Here is a 26,848-nt window from a genome sequence, read left to right on the forward strand (position 1 = left end):
CTAGGTGGCGCAAGTATCTCCTTGCTTCCAGTTATCTCGGCGCGAAAAACAAAGTCTAAAGGCATTCGTTCGAGATGCGAATTGATCGACTTACGAGCTCGGGTCTGGAACGAATTAAACTCGTATGTCGAGGTACCACTGTACTGTGTGTATAACTAGTTGGGTTTTCCAATATGTAACTTAAGCCAGCAATGTATGGTTTTGAGGAATTAGCACACTACTAAGAGGTTGTGTTGCAATCAGCAATCAGCTATAAGCGGGAGTCAGCGGCGTCTCTCTCTCTTGCAGCCTAAAGCTCCCTGCTATCTCTTTGATTCTCTGCTGGTTTGTCTATATGACTATTGTAAGGACTACTGTGTATAGTAAGAACTATGTGTTCTGATGTTAGTCTGCATATGGATTGATTGAGGCTTCCATTGTATATGTATTGAGATTGCTGTGTTTGTGACTAGGACTGTTACTAACTATGATGTTTGCCTAATGTAAATAATATGTATATACTCAAAGCTATCTGGTCTGGTTGTTTGGAGTACTGCTCATATCTGGAATATTAGCTGGATATCCTCCACCTCCACGTTTTACATTGCGTGGGGTAATACAGTTTACTCCTCATCCTCTAATACAGTAGTACCCCTAGATACGAGCATAATTCGTTCCAGAAAGGGAGCTTGTATCTCGAGCAAACTCGTATCTGGAACAAATGGCTTTAGACTTTGTTTTTCCCCTTGCACCACCTAGTGGACGCTCGGCTCGTATCCCGAATTTGAGCTCGGAACTTGAACAGAAATGTCTCTCCCCTCCTGGCTCGTATCTTGAAATACTCGCATGTGGAGCAGCTCGTATCTAGAGGTACTACTGTACAGTGTTTCCCAACCTTGGCAACTTGAAGATATTTGGACTTCAACTCCCAGAATTCCCCAGCCAGCAAATGCTGGCTGGGGAATTCTGGGAGTTGAAGTCCAAATATCTTCAAGTTGCCAAGGTTGGGAAACACTGCTCTAATAGGTGTTCATTTGCACCTCCACAGCTAGGAATGCCGAATCAGTGCTAGGCCCCAGTGTGTGAACGCTGTTGTTTTTCTGCCTCCTTTTCAAACAGGAGCAAAGTCTGGGCCGAGCCGTGCCTATTGTCAACAGCCATCGGCAAACTCTCAGGACGAGTGGAGCACTGGCTCAGCGCTGCCGAGAACCTCTATGGTCCCTACATATGGGGCAGGTAAGCTCAGGATAGCAGACCTAAGTCTGGGCCTTACGAGATACGCCCATGTCTCGTCAACACTCCGTGGTCTGCACTGGCTGCCGATCAGCTTCCGGACACAATTCAAAGTGTTGCTAATGACCTATAAAGCCCTAAATGGCATTGGACCAGAATACCTTCAGGACCGTTTTCTGCCGCACGAATCCCAGTTGCCGATTAGGTCCCACAGAGTTGGCCTTCTCCGGGTCCCGTCGACTAAACAATGTCATCTGGTGGGACCCAGGGGAAGAGCCTTCTCTGTGGCGGCCCCGGCCCTCTGGAATCAACTCCCCCCCCGAGATTAGAACCCTCCTCGCCTTTCGTAAATTGCTGAAAACCCACCTTTGTTGCCAGGCATGGGGTAACTGATACATCCCCTTGCTAATAAAGTTTATGTATGGTATGATTGGGTTATGTGGCTATTTTAATGATAAGGGTTTTTAGATAGTGTTTTTTAGTATAGCGATACCTTGTCTTACGAACTTAATTGGTTCCAGGATGAGGTTCATAAGGGGAAAAGTTTGTAAGACGAAACAATGTTTCCCATAGGAATCAATGGAAAAGCGATGAATTTTGGAAAAGCCCAAAATTCACCCCTTTTGCCAGCTGAAGCACCCATTTTTGCACTGGTGGGACGGATTTTGCGATGCTGCAGGGGAATCCCAGCAGTGGAATCCCACCAACGTGAAAACAGGCGCTTCGGGTGGCAATGGAAGTCTGGAGGTGGGGTTTCCCAGTGATAGAAGCCTCAGTGAAATCGCAGCATCGCAAATGCTGTGATTTCGCTGAGGCTTCCCTCGCTGGGAAACCCCACCTCCAGACTTCCGTTGTCAGCCGAAGCGCCCATTTTCACACTGGTGGGATTCCCCTGAGTCTCCCCTCCATGGGAAACCCCACCTCTGGGTTTTGCGATGCTGCAGGGGAATGTAATTGTAAGTCCAGAATTAGAATACTGCATTCAGTTTTGGTCACGATGCAAAAAGGATATTGAGACTCTAGAAAAAGTGCAGAGAAGAGCAACAAAGATGATTAGAGGGATTGGAGGCAAAAACATATGAAGAACAGCAACTGGGCATGGCTAGTTTGATGAGAAGGACCAGGGAAGACATGATAGCAGTGTTTCAATATCTCAGAGGTTGCCCGGGAGACGAGGGAGTCAACCTATTTTCCAAAGCACCTGAGAACAAGAAGCAATGGGTGGAAACTAAACAAGGAGAGGAGCAACTTAGAACTAAGGAGAAAATTCCTGACAGTGAGAACGGTTGATCAGTGGGAACAGCTTGCCACCAGAAGTTGTGAATGCTCCAACACTGGAAGTTTTTAAGCAAATGCTGGATAACCATCTGTCTGAAGTAGTGTAGGGTTTCCTGCCTGTTGTACATACTCTTGATCAGTTGGAGGATGATGAAGATATTGAAGACTCGGATTCAGATAGCGTTTATGAAGTAGTGGGGGGCCCAGGGTTACAGGTAGTAGAACAGGTGGGAGGCCAGCCACAGGATGGGGCTATGAGTCAAGGATCTAGCGAGGGAGAATCAGATGCTTGCTGGGTTAATCCTAAACTCAGAAGAATTCAGAAACACAGAGAGCAAAGGTCTGGAAGAAGATATTAAGGAGAGGAATGGGTTAAATATTGTAGTGAGGTATTTGGCAGGTCAGGGGGCTAGTGGAGAAGAAGGATGGAGTTTCAACTTTGCTGAAAGGAAATATGGAGGTGTTTTTATCACGCTAAAGTAAGCCAAGTATTTTGTATTGTATTTAGTCAATGCTGCTGTCGTTTTTAAAACTATGTAGTTAGGAAATAAATCTTGTCTCAGTGAAGCAGGAAAAGGAATGTGAGAAATGCAGAAGAGAGAGATAACGGACCGAGGGATGTCCGGAATGTGTTGAAAATACAGGAGAGCAGAGAAATAAACGGAGTTGCTTTATTCATGAAATGATGCATTTAATGAGAGTTATTTGTAATTACTAAACTTTTATCAGAAACCAGAACACTGCCTAAGCAGGGGGTTGGACTAGAAGACCTCCAAGGTCCCTTCAGACTCTGTTGTTATTATTATTATTATTAATCTCCCTTTATTTCTTTATTCAACAAAACATAAATTCAACAAAACATAAATTATTATTATTATTATTATTATTATTAATTAGATTTGTATGCCGCTCCTCTCCATAGATTCCGTATTACTAATTTAACAACTGAAACATTCATTTAACAAGAGAGGCAAGAAAAAAAAGCTCGTAAAATTGGGCAAAACTCACTTAAGTAATTGTAACATGAGGGCTCCTAGCAGATTATGGGGAATTTTATTGATTCATATCTGCATTTTTAACGCCTGTCTTTCTGCTTTGAGAATTATGGCTTCAGGATTCGTAAATTTAATCTGGGCTCTCCCTGCCCCCCCTCTCGGTTTCCAGGTACGACATCGTTTTCCTCCCCCCCTCGTTCCCCATCGTTGCCATGGAGAACCCATGTTTGACCTTCGTCATCTCGTCCATCTTGGAGAGCGACGAGTTTCTCATCATTGACATCATCCATGAAGTAGCCCACAGCTGGTTTGGCAATGCCGTCACCAACGCCACCTGGGAAGAGATGTGGTTGAGCGAAGGGCTGGCCACCTACGCTCAGCGCCGAATCACGACGGAGACTTACGGTAATTTCCGCCCTCAAGCCTACGTATTGCGCCTTTCGATTGTGGGAGTTGGTTCTTTTTAGAGCAGGGATGTCAAACTCAATTTCAACGATGGCCAAATCAGGGCTGGGGTTGACCTCTGTTGTGAGTGGCCCTTGACCAACTCTGGTAATGTTAGATTCTTAGGAGGAGGATCCAGGCCCATCTTGGTACCCTGGGCCAGTGGTTTTGCCAGCTGATGCAGAGAGTGAGAGTGAGGGAGAAATAGACCTGGATGAACCTGAAGGACCACCAGAGATGGCAGATCTGTCAATGATAGTAGAGTCTGACTTAGAGGAGAAGAAGGAAGACTATGAGCCTTTGCTAGATGCCCGCTTTAGAAGACAGGAATACTTGTATGGGAAAAGGGAGTAGTCTGTAGTTTGTAACTCTAGGGAATGGTTGACCACTCCCCATAGGTATTTAAGGGTGGCATATGGGTAATTCGTGGTGGAGTTCCAACGTTTTGTAATGGAGTCAGTTGGTGTTTGGGAGTCTCATCCATGTTACGCTAGCTAACAGTTATTTCCCTGCTAAAATCCTTGGAGTAAGAGTCTGGGAAGCTGCAAAAGTAAGTCTGTGAAACTGGAGACTCTTTATCTCATCAAGGAAAGGGCAATTAGCTTTGATCTCCTAGCCACTGGACTGTTATCTCTTAACTCCTACCACTGAGAAGCTGCCAAGATGAACTCACATGCATGACTTTGGCTTGTATAAATGCTGCTTCCTGTATAAAAAGGTTGATTTGAAATATCAGCGCGTGGATTCCTCCTTGGTTTTCAATCTGCGTAGGCCCGGGATAGAACAACCTCGGAGGGCCAGGCAGGCGTGGTCAACCGAGTGGGCGTGGCCAACTGGGTGGGCGTGGCCAGCTTGACGACACTTCCCAAACTGCTGGCCTGTTTTCTCTTCACATTGGGGCTGGCCAGCCCCTGACATTTTCCAGGATGTGCCCACATGTCAGATCTGACCGCATCACCTTACGATGTATATTAATATTCATCAATATTCATTATTAATATTAATAATCATTAAGTGTTGTGCTTCGTGGTTCTTGACAAATGTGTCTTGCCTTTTATGTACACTGAGAGCACCTGCACCAAAGTCAAATTCCTTGTGTGTCCAATCAGACTTGGCCAATAAAGAATTCTATTAAAATCCCTGTATTTTGGGGTATGGGTGTGGACAGGTGCTGCTTTTACCTGCCTGGAGACAGCCTTCCGCCTTGATGCCCTTCACCGACAAATGAAGCTCCTTGGGGAGGACAATCCCGTCAGCAAACTTCAGGTTAAACTTGAACCAGGTGAGAAAGAGGGCTGGGTCTTGTCTTTTATAACATCAAACCTTTTCGCAAACTCCTTAAAACTCACCTCTGTCGTCAAGCGTGGGGGAACTAAGACATCTCCCCCTGCCTATGTAGTTCTAGTGCATGATATGACTGTATGTATGTTTGTTATATTGGGGTTTCTTGCTTTTAGATTTTAAATGTGTAATTGTTATCTTAGATTTTTTAATTATTAGATTTGTTAATATATATTGTTTTTGTTGCTGTTGTGAGCTGCCCCGAGTCTGCGGAGAGGGGCGGCATACAAATCTAATAAATCAAATCAAATCAAACCAATGGGTTTACATAGAAACATAGAAGATTGACGGCAGAAAAAGACCTCATGGTCCATCTAGAACAGACCTGGGCAAGGGGAGGCCGGGCGGGCCGCATCCGACCTGCCCGCTGTCTGTGACCGGTCTGCGGAAGTCAGGGACCGGGTCCACTCCAGTGCGAGGATGAAAGAGCTCACCGCGTCTGACGGGACACCTCTGGTTCCTGCTTTCCTGATGAATCACAAGGAAACCAGGAACCGGAGGCGTCCCGGCAGACGCCGTGAGCTCTTTCATCCTCGCACTGGATCGGACCCCGACCTCCTACCGAGAGTGGCTGAGCACAGAAACCACGCAAACACTCCAACGCAGTGACTGTGATGCACCGTGTTGCTGTAAAGCAAACAATTAGGGGTCTGTAGAGGGGGTCTGGGTGTTTAGGTCAGGCCAGGCTCTGCGTCTTTACAGTATTGGGTAGAACTGAGTTAATTATCTTAGTCCAGCCCTCTAAAACCATCCCAATTTCTCATGCGGCCCCCTGGCAAAATTAATTGCCCACCCCTAATCTAGAAGGCTTGCCTTCTCTTGCGTAGATTACTCAAGGAATTACCCAAAGGGAAGTTGCAGAAGGTGAAGACAGCAAACAAGGTCTTGGCTCATCATAGCTGGTGGGATAGAGCCGGGGTGGCGCAGCAGGTAGATTGCTGTACTGCAGGCCACTGAAGCTGACTGTAGATCTGAAGGTCAGCGGTTCAAATCTCATCCCCGGCTCAAGGTTGACTAAGCCTTCCATCCTTCCCAGGTGGGTAAAATGAGGACCCGGATTGTGGGGGCAATAGGCTGGCTCTGTTAAAAAGTGCTATTTCTAACATGTTGTAAGCCGCCCTGAGTCTAAGGAGAAGGGCGCCATAAAGAATGAATGAATGAATGAATGAATGAATGAATGAATGAATAAATAAAATTAAATGGTGAGACCCCATTTGGAATACTGTGTTCAGTTCTGGAGACCTCACCTACAAAAAGATATTGACAAAATTGAACGGGTCCAAAGACGGGCTACAAGAATGGTGGAAGGTCTTAAGCATAAAGCGTATCAGGAAAGACTTCATGAACTCAATCTGTATAGTCTGGAGGACAGAAGGAAAAGGGGGGACATGATCGAAACATTTAAATATGTTAAAGGGTTAAATAAGGTCCAGGAGGGAAGTGTTTTTAATAGGAAAGTGAACACAAGAAGAAGGGGACACAATCTGAAGTTAGTTGGGAGAAAGATCAAAAGCAACATGAGAAAATATTATTTCACTGAAAGAGTGGTAGATCCTTGGAACAAACTTCCAGGTTGGTAAATCCACAGTAACTGAATTTAAACATGCCTGGGATAAACATATATCCATTGTAAGATGAAATACAGGAAATAGTATAAGGGCAGACTAGATGGACCATGAGGTCTTTTTCTGCCGTCAGTCTTCTATGTTTCTATGTTTCTAAATAAATAAAATTAAATAAATAAATAAATAAATAAGTCATTCACTTAGCAACTGTGGCGAGGAAGGTCATAAGGTGGGGAAAGAACCCAGGGAACAATTGTCTTCCTCAGCAGAGGGATATTTTGGGCTCAGTTGTGGTCATAAGTCAAGGACAATTGTATTGCCATTTATTTTTCTATCCTTCTTATCCTCGCTTCCTTTCCCCCCCCCCTCAGGTGTGAATCCCAGCAACCTGATGAACCTCTTCACCTACGAGAAAGGGTTCTGCTTTGTTTACTATCTGTCTCAGCTATGTGGAGACCCAACTCATTTCGATGCCTTTCTACGAGTTAGTAATCTGGTTTGGGGCGGGAGGGGGCTCCGGAAAAAAATCTGCTTTAGTGCACGTGTGAATATATCCCTACAAACATTTGCTAAAAGCTCTGGAAAATTATTAATCTTATTACTAAGGAGACGTTTCCTGACTGTCAGAACGGTTAATCAGTGGAACAGCTTGCCACCAGAAACTGTGAATGCTCCAACGCTGGAAGTTTTTAAGCAGATGTTGGATAACCATTTGTATGAAGTAGTGTAGTTTCCTGCCTAAGCAGGGGGTTGGACTAGAAGACCTCCAGGTCCCTTCCAACTCTGTTGTTGTTGTTATTATTACTGGCCCAAATCCCACAAGCCAAATTCTTTCAGAGAATTTAATGAGTGACCCAAATGAACTTGCGTTCTTTCGATGCTGCTTTTGCCATTTTTATTTTCTCATAAAAAGTCCATTAAGGGAGAAAAGAGGGACTTGTTGCTCGACAACATTTCGTTTCATGCAAGGAACCAGTCAACTTCCAGCACCTTCAATTTTGCAAGGCAAACTTCAAGTGAGGGGAGAAAAGGCCAAATCTGCAGGTGGTATACCTGTGCAGTCAGGCGGTAGGGAAAGCAAGTAGGATGCTTGGCTGCATAGCTAGAGGTATAACAAGCAGGAAGAGGGAGATTATGATCCCGCTATATAGAGTGCTGGTGAGACCACATTTGGAATACTGTGTTCAGTTCTGGAGACCTCACCTACAAAAAGATATTGACAAAATTGAATGGGTCCAAAGACGGGCTACAAGAATGGTGGAAGGTCTTAAGCATAAAGCGTATCAGGAAAGACTTCATGAACTCAATCTGTATAATCTGGAGGACAGAAGGGAAAGGGGGGACATGATCGAAACATTTAAATATGTTAAAGGGTTAAATAAGGTTCAGGAGGGAAATGTTTTTAATAGGAAAGTGAACACAAGAACAAGGGGACACAATCTGAAGTTAGTTGGGGGAAAGATCAAAAGCAACATGAGAAAATATTATTTGAAAGAGTAGTGGATCCTTGGAAATAACTTCCAGCAGACGTGGTGGATAAATCCACAGTAACTGAATTTAAACATGCCTTGGATAAACATAGATCCATCCTAAGATAGATTACAGAAAATAGTATAAGGGCAGACTAGATGGACCAGGAGGTCTTTTTCTGCCGTCAGTCTTCTATGTTTCTATGTTTCTATGTTTCTATGTATAAAGCCCCATTTGCCCAGGTCTCTGAAATTGTTCCTAGGATTTGCTCCACGGAAAAAAATAGACAGCCCTGGGGACAGGTAGGAAGTAGGTAACAGAACACAGGTGTTGTGGTTGGCTCTGGGCCAGCTCCTGCAACGGGGAATTTGGATGTTGGCTTAGGAGAGTCCTCAGGTTCCCAGAGACTTGTCTTACTGCCATCAGCTTCGGACAGTGAGGATTCCTTGCCAAGGTTAGATGCTAGGAAAGAAGAAGAATCATCAGATAGAGAGATGGATGCAGCCAGCCCATTAGTTAATGACTCCATTAGTGGGTCATCGGACTTGGAGGGAATGTAGGTGCCTAATGTTGTTGTTGTTGTTATTATTATTTCATAATTTAGTCTTGGTCCCCTAAATTACTGCACTGTCGTAAAGGACTGGAGCCTGCTGTAATTGAAAGAAAAATATTGTGCTGGATGAATGACGTCTAGAAACTTTCCATTAGCGGAGAATCTTTGTGTTAAAAGATTAGAAATCCAGCACGGCTATTCTTGATCTATTTAAACCTTGATTATTATTATTTTTAATAATTTATTATTATTTTTAATAATTTATTATTATTTTTAATAATTTATTATTATTCTTAATAATTTATTATTATTCTTAATAATTTATTATTATTCTTAATAATTTATTATTATTCTTAATAATTTATTATTATTTTTAATAATTTATTATTATTCAAACCTTATTTATTATTATTTTCTGCTCCTTCAGTTTTAATATTTTACTTTGTTCTCTAGTGCAGTGTTTCCCAACCTTGGCAACTTGAAGATACCTGGACTTCAATTCCCAGAATTCCCCAGCCAGCATTCGCTGGCTGGGGAATTCTGGGAGTTGAAGTCCAGATATCTTCAAGTTGCCAAGGTTGGGAAACACTGGTCTAGTGTATACATGCACTCATCTCTGTTACTTTTCTGACCATTTCCACATAGGGCCCCTCCAGTTTCCTCTTGCTCAACCTTGCTTTTTTCCCATTAATTTTGTAACCTGTATTTATTTATTTATTATAACTTGTGCTTATGCTGGCTCTCTTTCAGACTTATATCGAGAAGTACAAGTTCACAAGCGTTGTAGCCCAAGATCTGTTGGATTCCTTCTTGGCATTTTTTCCAGACCTGAAAGAACAATGCATCGATTGCAAAACAGGTACGGAAGAGGACCTTGGCGGAATGTAACACAAACACACACACACAAACACAATCTTAGGAGTGCTGCCCAGATGGACGAGATAAACTACAGGGAGCCTTTAGCTTATGGCTACTATTGAGCCCAGACTTTCTGTTCTTAAACGAGACAGTTGTTAAGTTCATTTTGCCCCATTTTATGACTTTTGTTGCCGCACTTGTGTAGCAAATCATTGCAGTTGTTAAGTGAGTAACCCAGTTGTTAAGTGAATCACACTTCCCCATTGTCAGAGGGTCGCAGAAGGTAACCACATGACCCTGGGACATTGCAACTGTCATTAATAGGAACCAGTTGCTAAGCATTTGAATGTTGGTTACAGGTATTATTGGTTAGAAAATGAGTATGTATAGAAGATAAGTACAGTGTTCCCTCGATTTTCGCGGGGGATGCGTTCCGAGACCGCCCGCAAAAGTCGAATTTCCGCGAAGTAGAGATGCGGAAGTAAATACACCATTTTTGGCTATGGACAGTATCCCAAGCCTTCCCTTAACACTTGAAGCCCCTAAATTACAATTTCCCATTCCCTTAGCAACCATTTAGATTATTACTCACCATGTTTATTTATTAAAGTTTATTTAAAATTTTTTTTATTAAAGGCGGACGAAAGTTTGGCGATGACATATGACATCATCGGGCGGGAAAAGCCATGGTGTAGGGTGAAAAAACGTGAAGTATTTTTTAATTAATATATTTGAAAAACCGTGGTATAGACTTTTCGTGAAGTTCGAACTCGCGAAAATCGAGGGAACACTGTAATGTAGATTAGATTGGAGGAAAATAAAAAAATGGAGGTGGTAAATCCAAGTGACGAAATTAGGCAGTTGAGGAGGCAGCATTAAGTTTGTATTTAATATGCCTAGGAAAATACAGTACAGTGTTGCCTCGATTTTCGCGGGTTCGAACTTCGAGAAAAGTCTATACCACGGTTTTTCAAAAATATTAATTAAAAAAGACTTCACGTTTTTTCCCTATACCACGGTTTTTCCCGCCCGATGATGTCATATGTCATCACCAAACATCATATGTCATCACGTTTCGGCCAGTCAGGAAGGACATGTTTGTGACGTCAAAGCTCCGCCCATGGAATTCCCTATTGGGATTCCCCACTTCCTTTCCAGCCTCCGGCCCGACAGCTTCGCAGCTCTTTTGAAAAGCTAACAGCCGGGCGGCGGGGCTTCTCGGCGTCCTCCTGAACCCAAACGCCGACCCCGAACTTTTGCTGAACTTCCGGGTTTGGCGTCAGGGAGAACGCCGAGAAGCCCCCCCGGCTGTTTCAAAAGGTGACAGCCGGGCGGCAGCGCTTCTCGGCGGCCACCCGAACCCGAACTTTTGCCAAACTTCCGGGTTCGGCTTTCGGGCGGCGGGTTTGTAAGTCGGAAAAAGTTTGGAAGAAGAGGCAAAAAATTTCCGAACCTTGGGTTCGTATCTCGGATTGTTCGTATGGCAAGGGGTTCTTATCACGAGGTACCACTGTAATCTAAATGGTTGCTAAGGGAATGGGAAATTGTAATTTAGGGGTTTAAAGTGTGAAGGGAAGGCTTGTGATACTGTTCATAGCCAAAAATAGTGTATTTACTTCCGCATCTCTACTTCGCGGAAATTCAACTTTCGCGGGCGGTCTCGGAACGCATCCCCCGCGAAAATCGAGGGAACACCGTATAAGAATTAAGCATAGATATGGATACTGGAGGGGGGGGGGAAGTACGTTTAAGAGACACACCAATAATTAAAGGATTAGGGACATGAGGTACCTGTCTGTTAACAATAGAATGGAATAGAATAGAATAGAGCAGAGCAGAACATAATTCTTTATTGGCCAAGTGTGATTGGACACACAAGGAATTTGTCTTTGGTGCAGATGCTGTCAGTGTAAAAGAAAATACACATTTGTCAAGGTACAACACTTAATGATTGTCATAGGGGTCAATTAAGCAATGAAGGAACAATATTAATAAAAATCTTAAGGATACAAGCAACAAGTTACAGTCATACAGTCATAAGTGAGAGGAAATGGGTGATAGGAATGAGTAGTACTAGTCGTAATAGTAGTGCAGACTTAGTAAATTGTTTGACAGTGTTGAGGGAATTATTTGTTTAGCAGAGTGATGGCGTTCCGGGAAAAACTGTTCTTGTGTCTAGTTGTCTTGGTGTGCAGTGCTCTGTAGCGACGTTTTGAGGGTAGGAGTTGAAACAGTTTGTGTGAGGGATCAGTAAATATTTTCACCGCCCTCTTTTATAGGATGTGAACAGATATACTCATGGAAAGGCTAGCAGGGAGAAAAGGAAGTAGAAAAGGAAGGGAAGAAGGAGAGAGGAGGGAAGTAAGGAAGTGAGAGAAAAGGAGAAAGAAGGTTGAAGGAGATAGAAATAGAATAGAATAGAATTCTTTATTGGCCAAGTGTGATTGGACACACAAGGAATTTGTCTTGGTGCAGATGCTCTCAACGTACATAAAATAAAATATACCTTTGTCAAGAATCATGTGGTACAACACTTAATGATTGTCATAGGGGTCAAGCAATGCAGAAACAATCAATATTAATAAAAATCTTAGGATACAAGCAACAAGTGACAGCCATACAGTCCTAAGTGGGAGGAAATGGGTGATAGGAATGATGAGAAAAACTAGTAGAATAGAAGTGCAGATTTAGTAAAAAGTCTGACAGTGTTGAGGGAATTATTTGTTTAGTAGAGTGAGGGCGTTTGGGGGGGGGGAGAAAAAAAAGAGGGGCGTGGTAGGATATAAAAGGGGGAACAGGCGAGTAATTAATTTATATTAATTTAACTTCTAGGCCACCCAACTCCTAGTGGACTCTGGGCAGCGTAAAATCATAAAATCAATGCATAAAAGGTGCAAATTAAGATATAGGTCCATATACTCTTAAATAGAAATGTATAACTGTGTATTTTGTTAAGAATGAAGGTACAGTGATGCCTCGTCTTACAAACGCCTTGTCATACAAACTTTTCGAGATACAAACCCGGGGTTTAAGATTTTTTTGCCTCTTCTTACAAACTATTTTCACCTTACAAACCCACTGCCGCTGATGGGATACCCCACCTCCGGATTTCTGTTGCCAGCGAAGCACCTGTTTTTGCACTGCTGGGATTCCCCTGAGGCTCCCCTCCATGGGAAACCCCACCTCCGGACTTCCATGTTTTTGTGATGCTGCAGGGGAATCCCAGCAGGGAAATCCCAGCAGCACAAAAACGGGCACTTTGCTGGCAACGGAAGTCCGGAGGTGGGGTTTCCCAGCAAGGGGAGCCTCAGTGAAATCGCAGCATCGCAAAAACACAGAGGTCCGGAGGTGGGGTTTTGAGGACTTTGGTGTTTTTGTGATGCTGCGATTTCACTGATGCTCCCTTCGCTGGGAAACCCCACCTCTGGACTTCCGTTGCCAGCGAAGTGCTCATTTTTGCAGTGCTGGGATTCCCCTGCAGCATTGCAAAAACACAGAGGTCCAGAGGTGGGGTTTCCCATGGAGGGGAGCCTCAGGGGAATCCCTCCAGCGCAAAAATGGGTGCTTCGGCTGGCAAATTTTGGGCTTGCACGCATTAATCGCTTTTCCATTGATTCCTATGGGAAACATTGTTTCATCTTACAAACTTTTCACCTTAAGAACCTCATCCCAGAACCAATTAAGTTTGTAAGACAAGGTATCACTATGTATGTATGGATGTCTTGTGGAGAAAAACAATAAAAAATTTATTGAGTTTGCTTGCGAGAAGGTCCCAAAAGGCAGATCACATGTGTTTGGGACGCAACAATGTCATAAGTAGGAACCACTTGCCAAGCGCCTGAATTTTGATCACATGACCACGGGTTACGCGTTTCCAAGTTGATCCTTGTCGGCAAATCTGTTGCAGGGCTAGAGTTTGACCGCTGGCTCAATGCCACAGGGCCTCCTTTAGTCGAACCAGACTTATCTCAGGGATCCACCTTGACCCAGCCGGTGGAGACGCTGTTCCATCTCTGGACCACAGAGCCTCTGGATGCAGGAGCTGCCGCCAACAGCGTCAACATCGCCGAGTGGCAAACATTCCAAACAGTGCTTTTCCTGGATAGGTTACTGGATGGGTCGCCCTTGCCACACGGTGAGTTTAATTGCCTGGTAGGGTAATGAAACGCCTGCACAAAAACAAACAAGCTCAGAGAACCACGGTTTCAACTCTTGAGCTCAGGGTGTCCAGCAAACCTGGAAAACAGGGAAATCAGGGAATTAGCAGGGAAATTGGCGGTTCGGGAAATATCAGGGAATTAGCAGGGAATGTGTGAACAAACCGGAATTAATTTAATTTAATTTAATTTAATTTAATTTAATTTAATTTAATTTAATTTAATTTAATTTAATTTAATTTAATTTAATTTAATTTAATTTAATTTAATTTAATTTAATTTAATTTAATTTAATTTAATTTAATTTAATTTAATCAGGGAATTAGCAGGAAAATTGGCGGTTCGGGAAATATCGGAATTATCAGGGAATGTGTGAAAAAACCAGAATAAATTAGGGGGGGAACCAAACTGTATTAAAATAATAATAATAATAATAATAATAATTATTATTATTATTATTATTAATTAGATTTTTATAACACCTCTCTCTGAAGACTCAGAGCGGTTTAAGTTAGGGAAAAATCATGTAAAAAATCCAACGGATCGCACTGCTTGGCAGAGTTAAGCAAAAATGAACATAACTGTGGCAACAACTTGCTCCCTCAGCTACCAATATTTCTCCACGGCTTAGCCATTTGGTATGACGTCACCTACGACCCCGCCTTAACTAGATCGCAAGTTACAGGGAAATGTCAAGGAAATATCAGGGAATTTCAAAATGCTTTTCCCCTGGACACCCTGTGAGCTACATAAATTCTCTATTTATGAGTCTGATGAGTGAGTTGCATTATGCTCATTTGTCCCCACTGCTTTGGTCATTGGTTATTTCTAGTTGTCCAGTAAGGTCAGTCAATTAAGCAGTGTCATTTTATGGGACCCAAAAAGCATTCTTTCTCTCAGCTGGTGACTATCCTCTGGGATGAGATCTTTAATTTAATTTAATTTAATTTCATTTCATTTAATAATTTCATTTCATTTCATTTAATTTTTAAGTCGCCCAACTCCAAAACAAAATATTGTTTCCACCTTAATGACTTTCCAGAAATTACTTTCCACCCAGAAAGTAATGCACCACATTTTTTTCTTCAACAATTATTTATTGAACAAAATGAAATTTACACACAAGAAACATAGAAACACAGAAACATAGAAGACTGACGGCAGAAAAGGACCTCATGGTCCATCTAGTCTGCCCTTATACTATTTTCTGTATTTTATCTTTCAGTGGATCTATGTTTATCCCAGGCATGTTTAAATTCAGTTACTGTGGATTTACCAACCATGTCTGCTGGAAGTTTGTTCCAAGGATCTACTACTCTTTCAGTAAAATAATATTTTCAGAAAGAACAATGTTTCTACACTCCCTATTTTTCCACGTAACCTTCATCCCGTTCTGTGGCCTTCCTCTAGCGAGACACAAGGGTGTGTATGCCCTGTCGGTACCACTCCTTTTTCTAGTCACAAAGCCATTTCTGCACTGTGTGGATCACCTCTAATGGCCTCACCCTCTGTGCCCAGCTACTAACCGTACTTCTGTTGACTGCAGATTCTCCATAAACTGTACACAAACGTTTGTGAACGTTCCCAACAGTTTCTTTCTCTGCAGTGAGAAATTCAGTGACGACATGCTGCTTGTAATGTACATCATTTACAGGCGCCATTTCGAAACTGCTGCAGCTACGCTATCTGTCTGAAGAAACGCAAAATTTGCACACTCCTGACAATTCAAATAACGTATATCTAAAGTTTTGCATTCGTACCATTACGGTGGGCTAAGAAAAAAAATGTGGTGCATTACTTTCTGGGCGACCCTCATATTAACCAGCACACACATATGCGCCATCCAAAGTCATTGGATGGCCTCTAAATTGACTCAGAAACAAATGAGATCCATGTTGTCTTCTGCAGAGGTGATAACGAAGTTGTCTGAATGCTACTCGGCCCAGCTGGAAAACATGAATGCCGAGATTCGTATCCGTTGGCTGCAGATCATCGTCCGCAATGATTACTATCCTGGGGTTCACAAAGTCCGTCGCTTCTTGGAAAACCAGGTACCAGTTGCTGGGTTGAAAAGCTTGGTGCTGCTCAGTGTGTGGGATTTGGGGCAGGAAACCAGTTGTCAGGAATTTTCTCCTTAGTTCTAAGTTGCTTCTCTCCTTGATTAGTTTCCACCCATTGCTTCTACCCTCAGGTGCTTTGGAGAATAGGTTGACTCCCTCTTCTTTGTGGCAACCCCTGAGATACTGGAAGATGCTATCATGTCTCCCCTGGTCCCTTTTTTTCATTATACTAGACATACCCAGTTCCTGCAACCGTTGTTCATAGGTTTTAGCCTCCAGTCCCCTAATCCTCTTTGCTGCTCTTCTCTGCAATTTTTCTAGAGTCCCAACATCCTTTCTGCATCATGGCGACCAAAATTGAATGCAGTATTCAAAGTGTGGTTTTACCAAGGCCTTATAAAGGTCTATTTTATCAAATGCCTTACTGAAGCCCAAATAAGTTAAATTGACAGCATTCCTCTGGTAACGGTGGTCCTATCAAAATGCCAAATTTTATGGCACCGGACCAGATTATCTCAGGGACCGCCTTCTGCTGCACGAATCCCAGCGACCAGTTAGGTCCCACAGAGTGGGTCTTCTCCGGGTCCCGTCAACTAAACAATGTCGCTTGGCGGGACCCAGGGGAAGAGCCTTCTCTGTGGCGGCCCCGGCCCTCTGGAACCAATTCCCCCCAGAGATTAGAATTGCTCCCGCCCTCCTTGCCTTTCGTAAGCTTTTTAAAACCCACCTCTGCCGCCAGGCATGGGGGAATTGAGATACGCTTTCCCCCTAGGCCTTTACAATTTTATGCATGGTATGTCTGTATGTATGTTTGGTATTATAATAAGGGTTTTAAACTGTTTTAGTATTGGATTATTATTATATGCTGTTTTGTTGCTGTTGTTAGCCGCCCCGAGTCTGCGGAGAGGGGCGGCATACAAATCCAATAAATAGATAGATAGATAGTAGATAGATAGATAGATAGATAGATAGATAGATAGATAGATAGATAGATAGATAGATAGATAGATAGATAGTAGATAGATAGTAGATAGAAGATAGATAGATAGATAGATAATAGATAGATAGATAGATAGTAGATAGATAGATAGTAGATAGAAGATAGATAGATAGATAGATAGATAGATAGATAGATAGATAGATAGATAGATAGATAGATAGCCACGTGATATTTGCAACAAAATAAGATAGGCAAACAGGCACGTCCTCAGGTAAATATGAGTCTAAAGACCCATCTTTGCCGACAGGCTTGGGGCCGCTAAGACCAACATCTAGCCCCGGGCGATGAATTAATTATATGTTTGATTGCCTGAATATGAGTGACTGTTTTTTTAAAAGAAATTGGAGTTTTAGTATGTTTTTTAGATTTAGATGTTTATATGCTATGTATTATTTTATTGTGAGCCTCCATGAATCTGAGGAAAAGGGCAGCATAGAAATCTAATTAAATCCACACATTCGGAGCGTCATGAGGTAAATCAGAGAGAGCACACACACAGGGGAAAAGGCGGGAAACAAGGAAACTCCCCTTTCAATCTTAAAACAGCCAATCACAGCTCAGATTCTCTCATAAAGTGCCCAACTCTCTTTAACCAGTTAATTGTAAGCAGGTGTTCTTACTCACTGCTTCAGCTATTTAAATTTTAAATGTCTCAACAATGAGTTGCATAGGTGGTGGAATGGAAGGACCATGAGTGGCCAAGCTTGGAGACCCCAGCCCCAGATAGACTCAGCTTTTTGGCTAAATATTGGGCCAGCCACACACCCTCTCAACCCAGCCTACTACATTGGGGGAATAGAGCATTATTTTCTCAACCCCGGCAGCTTTTAAGATGTGTGGAGTTCAATTCCAAGAATGGCCCAGGAAATTTAAAGATGTGTGGACTTCAATTCCCAGAATTCCCTGGTGATGGAATTCTGGGAGTTGAAGTCCGCACATCTTAAAGCTGCTAAGGATGAGAAACGCTGGGCAAAAAAGTAATAATAATAATAATAATAATAATAATAATAATAATAATAATAATAATTTATTGGATTTGTATGCCGCCCCTCTCCGTGGATTTGGGGCGGCTAACAACAATGATAAAAACAGCATGTGACAATCCAATAATAAAACAACTAAAAACCCTTATTATAAAACCAAACATACACACACTGTGTATGTTGTCCTGAACACAAAACCAGGATATTAATCCTAACAACTTCAAGGGATAATGAAATAAATACGTTTCCCTTCTTATCTTGGGAGAATGGGCCACTAGGTGGAGACAGAGAGCTTGTTTCAGAATATTTAGCAGATCATAATCCTGGATTTAACACCACAATTGAGCCCAAAGGTTTATGGAGATTCTCAGTCATCCAGATCATGATTGTCCCAAAGGTGCTTCCCCCCTCCCCACCCCCAAGAGGCAAGTGGACTTTATGGTTTTCTTTGAAGACGTTTCGCTTCCTATCCAAGAAGCTTCTTCAACTCCGACTGGATGGTGGAAAATGGAAGGATTTATATTCCTTGCAGATAACTGGTCATTTGCGTCCTTTTAGAGAGTCCTTGAGGTCACCTGGAGGTTGATCTGTGTCCTCAGGGTCACCTGAATGATGCAAAAGATTGTGGAGCCTTCTTGGAACCGCTGAAAGGACCGTGTTGTAGAATGGAGATAGATGATATGGTATCACTCCTGCTCTGTTGATTAGTCCCTGCAGTCCATCTGCATTTAGAAAGAGCCTCGGTGGCGCAGTGGTTAGAGTGTAGTATGCAAACTACTTCTGCTGATCACCGGCTGCCAGCAGTTTGGCAGATCGAATCTCAGTAGGCTCAAGGTTGACTCAGCCTTCCGTCCTTCCAACGTTGGTAAATAATAATAATAATAATAATTATTATTATTATTATTATTATTATTATTTATTAGATTTATATGCCACCCCCTCCAAAGACTCGGGGTGGCTCACAACAATAAAATAAGAATTCATATTGTTTGGGGCAATATGCTTACTCTCTGTAAACCGCTTAGAGAGGGCTGCAAAGCCCTGTGAAGCGGTATATAAGTCTTTTATTTATTATTAGAGCTGGAAGGGATCTTGCAGGTCATCTAGTCCAACCCCCTGCTGGTGCAGGAGATCCTACATCACACTAGTCCAATAGCAGTCCAATCTTAGCTTGAGGTATAACAAGCAGGAAGAGGGAGATTGTGATCCTGCTATATAGAGCGCTGGTGAGACCCCATTTGGAAGACTGTGTCCAGTTCTGAAGACCTCGCCTACAAAAAGATAGTGACAAAATTGAACGGGTCCAAAGACGGGCTACAAGAATGGTGGAAGGTCTTAAGCATAAAACGTATCAGGAAAGACTTAATGAACTCAATCTGTATAGTCTGGAGGACAGAAGGAAAAGGGGGGACATGATCGAAACATTTAAATATGTTAAAGGGTTAAATAAGGTCCAGGAGGGAAGTGTTTTTAATAGGAAAGTGAACCCAAGAACAAGGGGACACAATCTGAAGTTAGTTGAGGGAAAGATCAAAAGCAATGTGAAAAAATATTATTTGACTGAAAGAGTAATAGATGCTTGGGACAAACTTCCAGCAGACGTGGTTGGTAACTGAATCTAAACATGCCTGGGATAAACATAGATCCATCCTAAGATAAAATACAGGAAATGTAAGGGCAGACTAGATGGACCATGACGTCTTCTATGTTTCTATGACTCTGTGCGACCTAACTGGGATATGTGAGGCAGAAGAAGTTTTGTTACTACGATGATCAGATTCGATGATGATGATGATGATTATTATTATTATTATTATTTATTACATTTGTATGCCGCCCCTCTCCGTAGACTCGGGGCGGCTCACAACAATAGTAGCAAAACAATATGTAATACAAATCTAATAATTTAAATTTAAAAACATGCACACAACACACCATACATAAACAATATAGGCCTGGGGAAGTTATTTCAGTTCCCCCATGCTTGACGGCAGAGGTGGGTTTTAAGGAGTTTACGAAAGGCAAGGAGGGTGGGGGCAATCCTAATCTCAGGGGGGAGCTGGTTCCAGAGGGTCGGAGCCACCACAGAGAAGGCTCTTCCCCTGGGACCTGCCAGACGACATTGTTTAGTCAATGGGACCCGGAGAAGGCCCACTCTGTGGGACCTAATCGGTCGCTGGCATTCGTGCGGCAGAAGGCGGTCCCGGAGATATTCTGGTCCGATGCCATGAAGGGCTTTATAGGTCAAAACCAACACTTTGAATTGTGACCGGAAATTGATCGGCAACCAATGCAGACTGCGGAGCGTTGGTGTAACATGGGCATACTTTGGGAAGCCCATGATTGCTCTCGCAGCTGCATTCTGCACGATCTGAAGTTTCCGAACACTTTTCAAAGGTAGCCCCATGTAGAGAGCGTTACAGTAGCTGAACTTCGAGGTGATGAGGGCATGAGTGACTGTGAGCAGTGAGTCCCGGTCCAAATAGGGCCGCAACTGGTGCACCAGGTGAACCTGGGCAAACACCCCCCTCGCCACAGCTGAAAGATGTTTCTCTAATGTGAGCTGTGGATCGAGGAAGACGCCCAAGAGATATGAGTCTCGTGTGATGATCCCGACCTCCTTCTGTTTCCTTTTACAGATGTCCCGCATGTACACGATTCCATTGTACGAGGACCTCTGCACCGGCACCCTCAAGTCCTTCGCTCTGGAAGTTTTTTTACAGACCCAGACCCAGCTCCACCCGAACCTGCGGAAAACCATCCATCAGATCCTGACCCAGGGCTTGAACCCGCCCTTTCTTGCCATGGACACGGCCGCCATGGCAGTGGACCCTCCGGGCGCCGAGCTCGAGGACCGAGGAGCCACGCACGGTGCTGTTTCTCTCAGGGACGTCAATGTGTCCGCTTAGCTCATGGCAGGACCTTGGAAGCCGGAAGGAAGGGCCAGCCGGAACGCCAAGCTAGGACTGCCCTTCTCTTGCCCTTGGTGCCACCTGCTGGAGGGGAGGGGGAATTGGATTTTTTTTTATAAAAAAAAAAATGCCTCCCCGCGTGTGTACATCGAGAGTCCTACGTGCCTTCAGGTGCCTGTCTCCCTTAGGCACAGCGAGATATCAGGGATGTAATTTTTTTCTTCTTCTAACTGTAAGCAGCGACTGGGAGCCAGCGCCTGTTTGGGCTCGTTTGCATCATGAATGTGAAAACATCAGATTGATTTTTTTTTTTTAATTTGGTGTGCGTGCTTGGCAACAGAACGCAATTTGCAGCACTCGCTTTCCAAGCCTTTGAGAGGAGGAAGAATCCTGCCTGGTCCCAGGCTGGAAGGGAAGGGGGGAAAACCCCCCAAAACTGATCAGGATCATGGTAAATGTTGAAGTCGGGGATTTGTCCCGTTGTAAACGCTGCGCTCGCGAGACCCCAGAACCCCTAAAAGAATGAAATGTTTCTTCTAAGCGGTTGTCTCGATTTCAGGGAAACGGTTGAAAATGGGTCGGATGTTAAAAAAAGAGATTTGGGTGGGGTTCACAGGCTGAGGGTGGGAGCGCACTGCAGGTTTTATAGAGGCAGGGACAGTAGGGCGTTCCTGCTGGTATGGTTAACTCCGTGCGGCTCTGGTGCGCAAGCATGAGATCAAGCACAATTTAGGTAGCAAAATCTCGCACGGGAACACATGTGCGAGCATGTTTCGGTGAGGTTTTTTGCATCCGCGCATGCTTCCGGGCAAAAAACCCACCGAAACGCGCACATGTGCATTCCCACGCAAGATTTTGCTACTTGCACAGCTGCGGGAAGCAAAATTGCGCTCAATCTCATGTGCCGGAGCCGTGGAGCCGCGCGCAATTAGCCATATCGGCTGGATCCCATTACTGGACGGACTTGGGGTGGGGGGGAGAAGTCAACCCATGGAAAGGTGTAGGAATGTGGGCGTTAGCACTGCTTTGCTTTTCTCAGAGACCAGCAAGCCCAATGGTTATGGTGTAGTAGGCATACACTTGCCCAGCGGGGATGAGAAGACCTTGCGAGATTGCGCCACAGTTATTTCCAGGGCCAATCGCCAAACGCAACAGTGTAATGTTGTTATTTCCACAACAGGTAAAATAGGAGTGTGGTCTTTGCAAAAACAAAAAACCACACAAAAGCCTGTGTTGCGGCTGCTATAAACCTACTGACTTTGTCTTCACCTCTTTGGTGCTGTGGTCTTTGGGTGGTGCCACGGGTGGGGTTCCAAACCGCTTTGTTTATTTTCCCCGCACACACATACACGCACACAAGTTCATGCAACTCCTTTCGTGTGTTTTTACCAAAGCATCTCTGTGTGTGCTTCCCTTGTTTAGCAGTAATATTTTAATTCTCTGTCTCAGTAAAGGTGGGCAGATAACCCCTCTAGATCAGGGGTCCCCAAACCTGGCAACTTTTAAGACTTGTGGACTTCAACTCCCAGAATTCTCCAGCCAGCATAGAGAATTCTGGGAGTTGAAGTCCACAAGTCTTAAAGTTGCCAAGTTTGAAGACCTCTGGCCCTAGATATCCCTCTAGTGTCCAGAGAGGGTACTTGTCCGCTGCCTCCTACTTGGTGAAAACTGGTTCCAGGATCACAAAGGTGCTTAAATTGTCTTTGTTTCCACGTCCTCTTTGGCTCTGTATCTTTTTCACTCGGGGCAATTTTGGCCTTCAGACAAAAGGAGGACGAAGCAGCAACAATGAAGTTGGATTCCAAAGTTGCGTGAGTTGGGTTGTCGTGAGTTGACGCAGCGGCTCTGGAATTCCTCCGTCGTTTGGAAAAGTGCAAAGCCCACATCTTCCCTCAGAAACACCTTCTCGTTCTAAGGGGTTTTTGATTGGCAGCACTTCTGACACCAGCGGCCTCAACCTTTCTACCAACCCTTAGCTGTGTTAACCTGCCTTTTTATTTTTATTGTTTTCCAGGAGAATGTATGCAAACCAGGGTGGGAATTCCTTGGAGATGTACCTGGATGCCTTAACAATAACATCACTTATAAATGTTGAATTAAAACTAACGTTTGTGACTTTTGGGAGGTTTTGTGGCTTTTCCTCCCCTAGCTGTTGACGGCCTCACAAGGACGTTACTGGTAGTCCTCAACTTATGACCAACAATTGACCCCCCCCCCAAACTTTCTGTTGCTAAGCAAGAGAGCGAGTTTTGCCCCGTTTTATGACCTTTGACGGTTGTTAAGTGAATTGCTATGGTGGTTAAATTAGTAACCCAGTTGTTTAGTGAACCTGGCTTTCCAGTTGGCCCGTGGCAAAAGGAGATCACATGACCGTTGCAAGTACAAGTTAGTTGCCAAGCATCTGAATTTTTATTATTATTGTTGTTGTTATTATTATTATTATTATTATTATTATTATTATTATTATTATTATTATTATTTATTAGATTTGTATGCCGCCTCTTTCCGTAGACTCGGGGCAGCTCACAACACAATAAAAACAGTTCATAACAAATCTAATAATTTACAATTTAAAATATTAAAAAACCCCATTATTAAACAGACATACATACAAGCATACCATACATAAATTGTATAGGCCCGGGGGAGATATTTCAATTCCCCCATGCCTGACGACAAAGGTGGGTTTTAAGGAGTTTGCGAAAGGCGAGGAGGGTAGGGGCAGTTCTAATCTCTGGGGGGAGCTGGTTCCAGAGAGTCGGGGCCGCCACAGAGAAGGCTCTTCCCTTGGGGCCCGCCAACCGACATTGTTTAGTTGACGGGACCTGGAGAAGGCCCACTCTGTGGGACCTAATCGGTCGCTGGGATTCGTGCGGCAGAAGACTGTCTCGGAGATATTCTGGTCATGCGACCACGGGGATGCTATGAAAAATGAGTCACGTCAGTCACTTTTTCCCGTGTCCTCGAAACTTGGAACAGTCACTAAATGAACTGTTGTGAGTCGAGGCCTACCTATAGCAACAGAGGCAAAACCTTGCCTGAAGACCGAACTGCCTGCAGCCCTGCATGCATTGTGTGGCAGCCATCTTGACTTTTATGACCTGCCCTGACTCCGTGTTTCAACAACAGTCCCTTCGCATGACATCTGCTTTTTTTCCCCAACCGCTGTTTTCAAAGCAGCATTTTATAAAAAGCTTTTGTTTCACAGCGACAACACAACAGGCAACACATCAGTTGAGGTGCAAATTGGGTGCAACTCCACGTTTCTGCCCCAAAGATTTGGATCCTCTTTACGGTAAGGACCCAACCTCTGTTGGAAGTGAGGATTTGCCTTCCTGGCTGTTAAAACATTGGCACCAGTGTTGAGCGACTGCAAATGAGGCAATAGCAGCTATATTTATATTTATGTCTAAGAAAGGCTATCCTTCCCAGTAGGATAGCAATAGCACTTAGACTTATATTCCACTTCGCAGCGCTTTATAGCCCTCTCCTAAGCGGTTTACAGAATCGGCATGTTGGCCGCAACAATCTGGGTCCTCATTTTACCCACCTCGGAAGGACGGAAGGCTGAGTCAACCTTGAGCTGGTCAGGATCGAACTAGAAGTGAGCAATGAATTAGCCTGCAGTAAATGCACAATAGGGAATTGGCTGGTGGGAGGAAGGAAGGAAGGCAGAAGAGAGGGAGGAAAGAAGGAATAGTAATAGTACTTAGACTTGTATACAACTTTAGTTTACAGCCCTCTAAGTGGTTTACAAAGATGGCATACATGTAGTCCTCAACATATGACCACAGTTGATCCCAAAATGTATAGAATAGTAATAGAATAGATATTGTAGAATAGAATTGTGAGCCACTGAGTCCTTGGAGAGGGGTGGCATACAAATATAATAATAATAATAATAATAATAATAATAATAATTGATATTGTAGAATAGAAATTATAGAATAGATATTGTAGAGTAGAAATTATAGAATAGATATTGTAGAATAGGATATTATAGAACATATTGTAGAATAGAATAGATATTGTAGAATAGAACAGATTGTAGAATAGAATTTTATTTTGCCAGGTGTGATTGGACACACGAGGAATATGTCTTCGTGCAGATGCTTTCCCTGTACATAAAAGTATGTTGCTAAATGGGACATTTAAGGAGACTCGGAAGGCCATAAATCAGGTGACTCCAGGATTTATTTAATTTATATGCCGCCCAACTTCTGGAGGACTGGGCCTCTGCAACTGGTGCGGCCTGTCAGAAATACGAGTTGCCAAGCAACCCAGGTTTGATCACGTGACGCCATGGGGATGCCGCAACGGTCAGGCGGAAAGGCGGGGCCCCACAGTCCCTCTCTTCCCCGCTTCGTTGCAATTTTGAGCAGTCATTAAAAGAATAGTCGTAGATCAAGGACTGCCTGTATTGTATTTTCGGGGAGAGCTTTTCCGGCCCTCCCGTCTGATTGCCTATTGAATTACTGGGGAGGACTAATTTTGGGGAGCTCCTCCCCCCTTCGATGTGGGGGTGGGGCAGCTGCTGGGAACCGCCACGTGCGGCCAAGGAAGCAGCAGTTGACGGCTGAGACGCCGGTATCTGCGCCTGCGCACAGATAAAGAAAAAAAAAAAAAAAGCCCTGACCAAAAGTAAGCGGCGCTCCCGCTTCCCTGGCCTAATTCAAGCGGGAGGGCGGGGCTCCAAGGGGTTGCTGGGAGACGTAGTTCTCCTCTTCCGGCAAAGGATGCCGGGAAGCCGGGGGTGGCTCCTTGCTCCCGCTGCAAGCTGGGAGCGGTAGTTTCCTAAATCGGCTAAGGTGGTTCCTTGGACCACGTCCGGCGTTTGACATCGGCGGCATCCACGGGCGGCTTGGACGGCGGACCGGGACGCCTTTGGGTCCCCCTGGAGAGAGAGAGAAGGGACCCCCACCCTCCGCCGAGATTTTGGGGGAAAGGTGGGCGTGGGGATGGGAAGGGGGCCGCCAGCTTTGTCTGGCAGGGAAAGCGGAGAGGAAGAAGCAGGATTGCGGGGTGGGGGGATCGAGGGTCGGAGGAGATGCAACCAGGGGCTTCAGAAGCCGGGGAGAATGCTCCTCCTCTAAAGAGAGCCTCCTTGCCTGGGAGCAGTCTATCCCTATGGGGTGGTGGGAATCGAACACTTGGCGAGGTCCTGCAGGGGTTCATTCGCTGGCCAGTGCGGACCGGAGGGGCCTCGACCGCGATCAGCTTTCGGGGGTGGGGGATCACTGACCTGCGCAGCCGAAAGGAATTAAGAGAATAACCAAGTTGTGGAAGGGGCCCTGGAGGTCATCTAGTCCAGTGTTTCCCAACCTTGGCAACTTAAAAACATAGATTGATGGCAGAAAAAGACCTCATGGTCCATCTAGTCTGCCCTTATACTATTTCCTGTATTTTATCTTAGGATGGATATATGTTTATCCCAGGCATGTTTCAATTCAGTTACCGACCACGTCTGCTGGAAGTTTGTTCCAAGGATCTACTACTCTTTCAGTCAAATAATATTTTCTCATTTATTTATTTATTGTTAGAGTTGGAAGGGACCATGCGGGTCATCAAATCCAACCCCCTGCCTAAACAGGAACCCTATAGCACCCCAGCCAAATGGCAGTCCAATTTCCTCTTAAAAATGTCCAGAGTGTTGGAGTTCACAACGTCCGCTGGTAGATTGTTCCACTGGTTGATCGTTCTGACCGTCAGGAAGTTCTTCCTTATTTCCAGGTTGAATCTCTCCTTGGTCAGCTTCCAGCCGTTGTTCCTCGTCCGGCCCTCTGGTGCCCTGGAGAATAAAGTGATCCCCTCCTCTCTGTGGCAACCCCTCGTATACCTGTAGACTGCAATCATGTCCGCTCTGGCCCTCCTTTTCTCTAGGCTATCCATGCCCAGTTCCCGCAGTCTCTCTTCGTAAGTCTTGGTTTCTAGACCCCTGATCATTTTGGTTGCTCTTTTCTGCACCTTCTCCAGAGTTTCAATGTCTTTTTTGAAGTGTGGTGAGCAGAACTGAACACAGT

At 44.2% G+C, this 26,848-nt stretch overlaps 2 protein-coding genes across 2 annotated transcripts in view; both read left to right on the top strand.

The window, feature by feature from the left end:
- Window positions 1-21,368, top strand: part of RNPEPL1 (arginyl aminopeptidase like 1) — a 40,116-nt gene extending 18,748 nt beyond the window's left edge. Inside the window, 8 exon segments of the mRNA XM_070753773.1 lie at window positions 1,099-1,215; window positions 3,655-3,890; window positions 5,098-5,211; window positions 7,207-7,319; window positions 9,609-9,717; window positions 13,624-13,851; window positions 15,782-15,924; window positions 20,556-21,368. Coding sequence (XP_070609874.1) covers window positions 1,099-1,215; window positions 3,655-3,890; window positions 5,098-5,211; window positions 7,207-7,319; window positions 9,609-9,717; window positions 13,624-13,851; window positions 15,782-15,924; window positions 20,556-20,825 — 1,330 coding nt within the window. The 3' untranslated portion in view covers window positions 20,826-21,368.
- Window positions 21,369-25,618: 4,250 nt separating this feature from the next.
- Window positions 25,619-26,848, top strand: part of CAPN10 (calpain 10) — a 31,358-nt gene continuing 30,128 nt past the window's right edge. The window contains exon 1 of the mRNA XM_070753775.1: window positions 25,619-25,774. The gene's annotated coding sequence lies outside the window, so the exon portion shown is untranslated. The remainder of the gene's footprint in view (window positions 25,775-26,848) is intronic.

The sequence above is a fragment of the Erythrolamprus reginae genome, chromosome 5 (genome assembly GCF_031021105.1).
Source record: "Erythrolamprus reginae isolate rEryReg1 chromosome 5, rEryReg1.hap1, whole genome shotgun sequence".
NCBI lineage: Eukaryota > Metazoa > Chordata > Lepidosauria > Squamata > Dipsadidae > Erythrolamprus > Erythrolamprus reginae.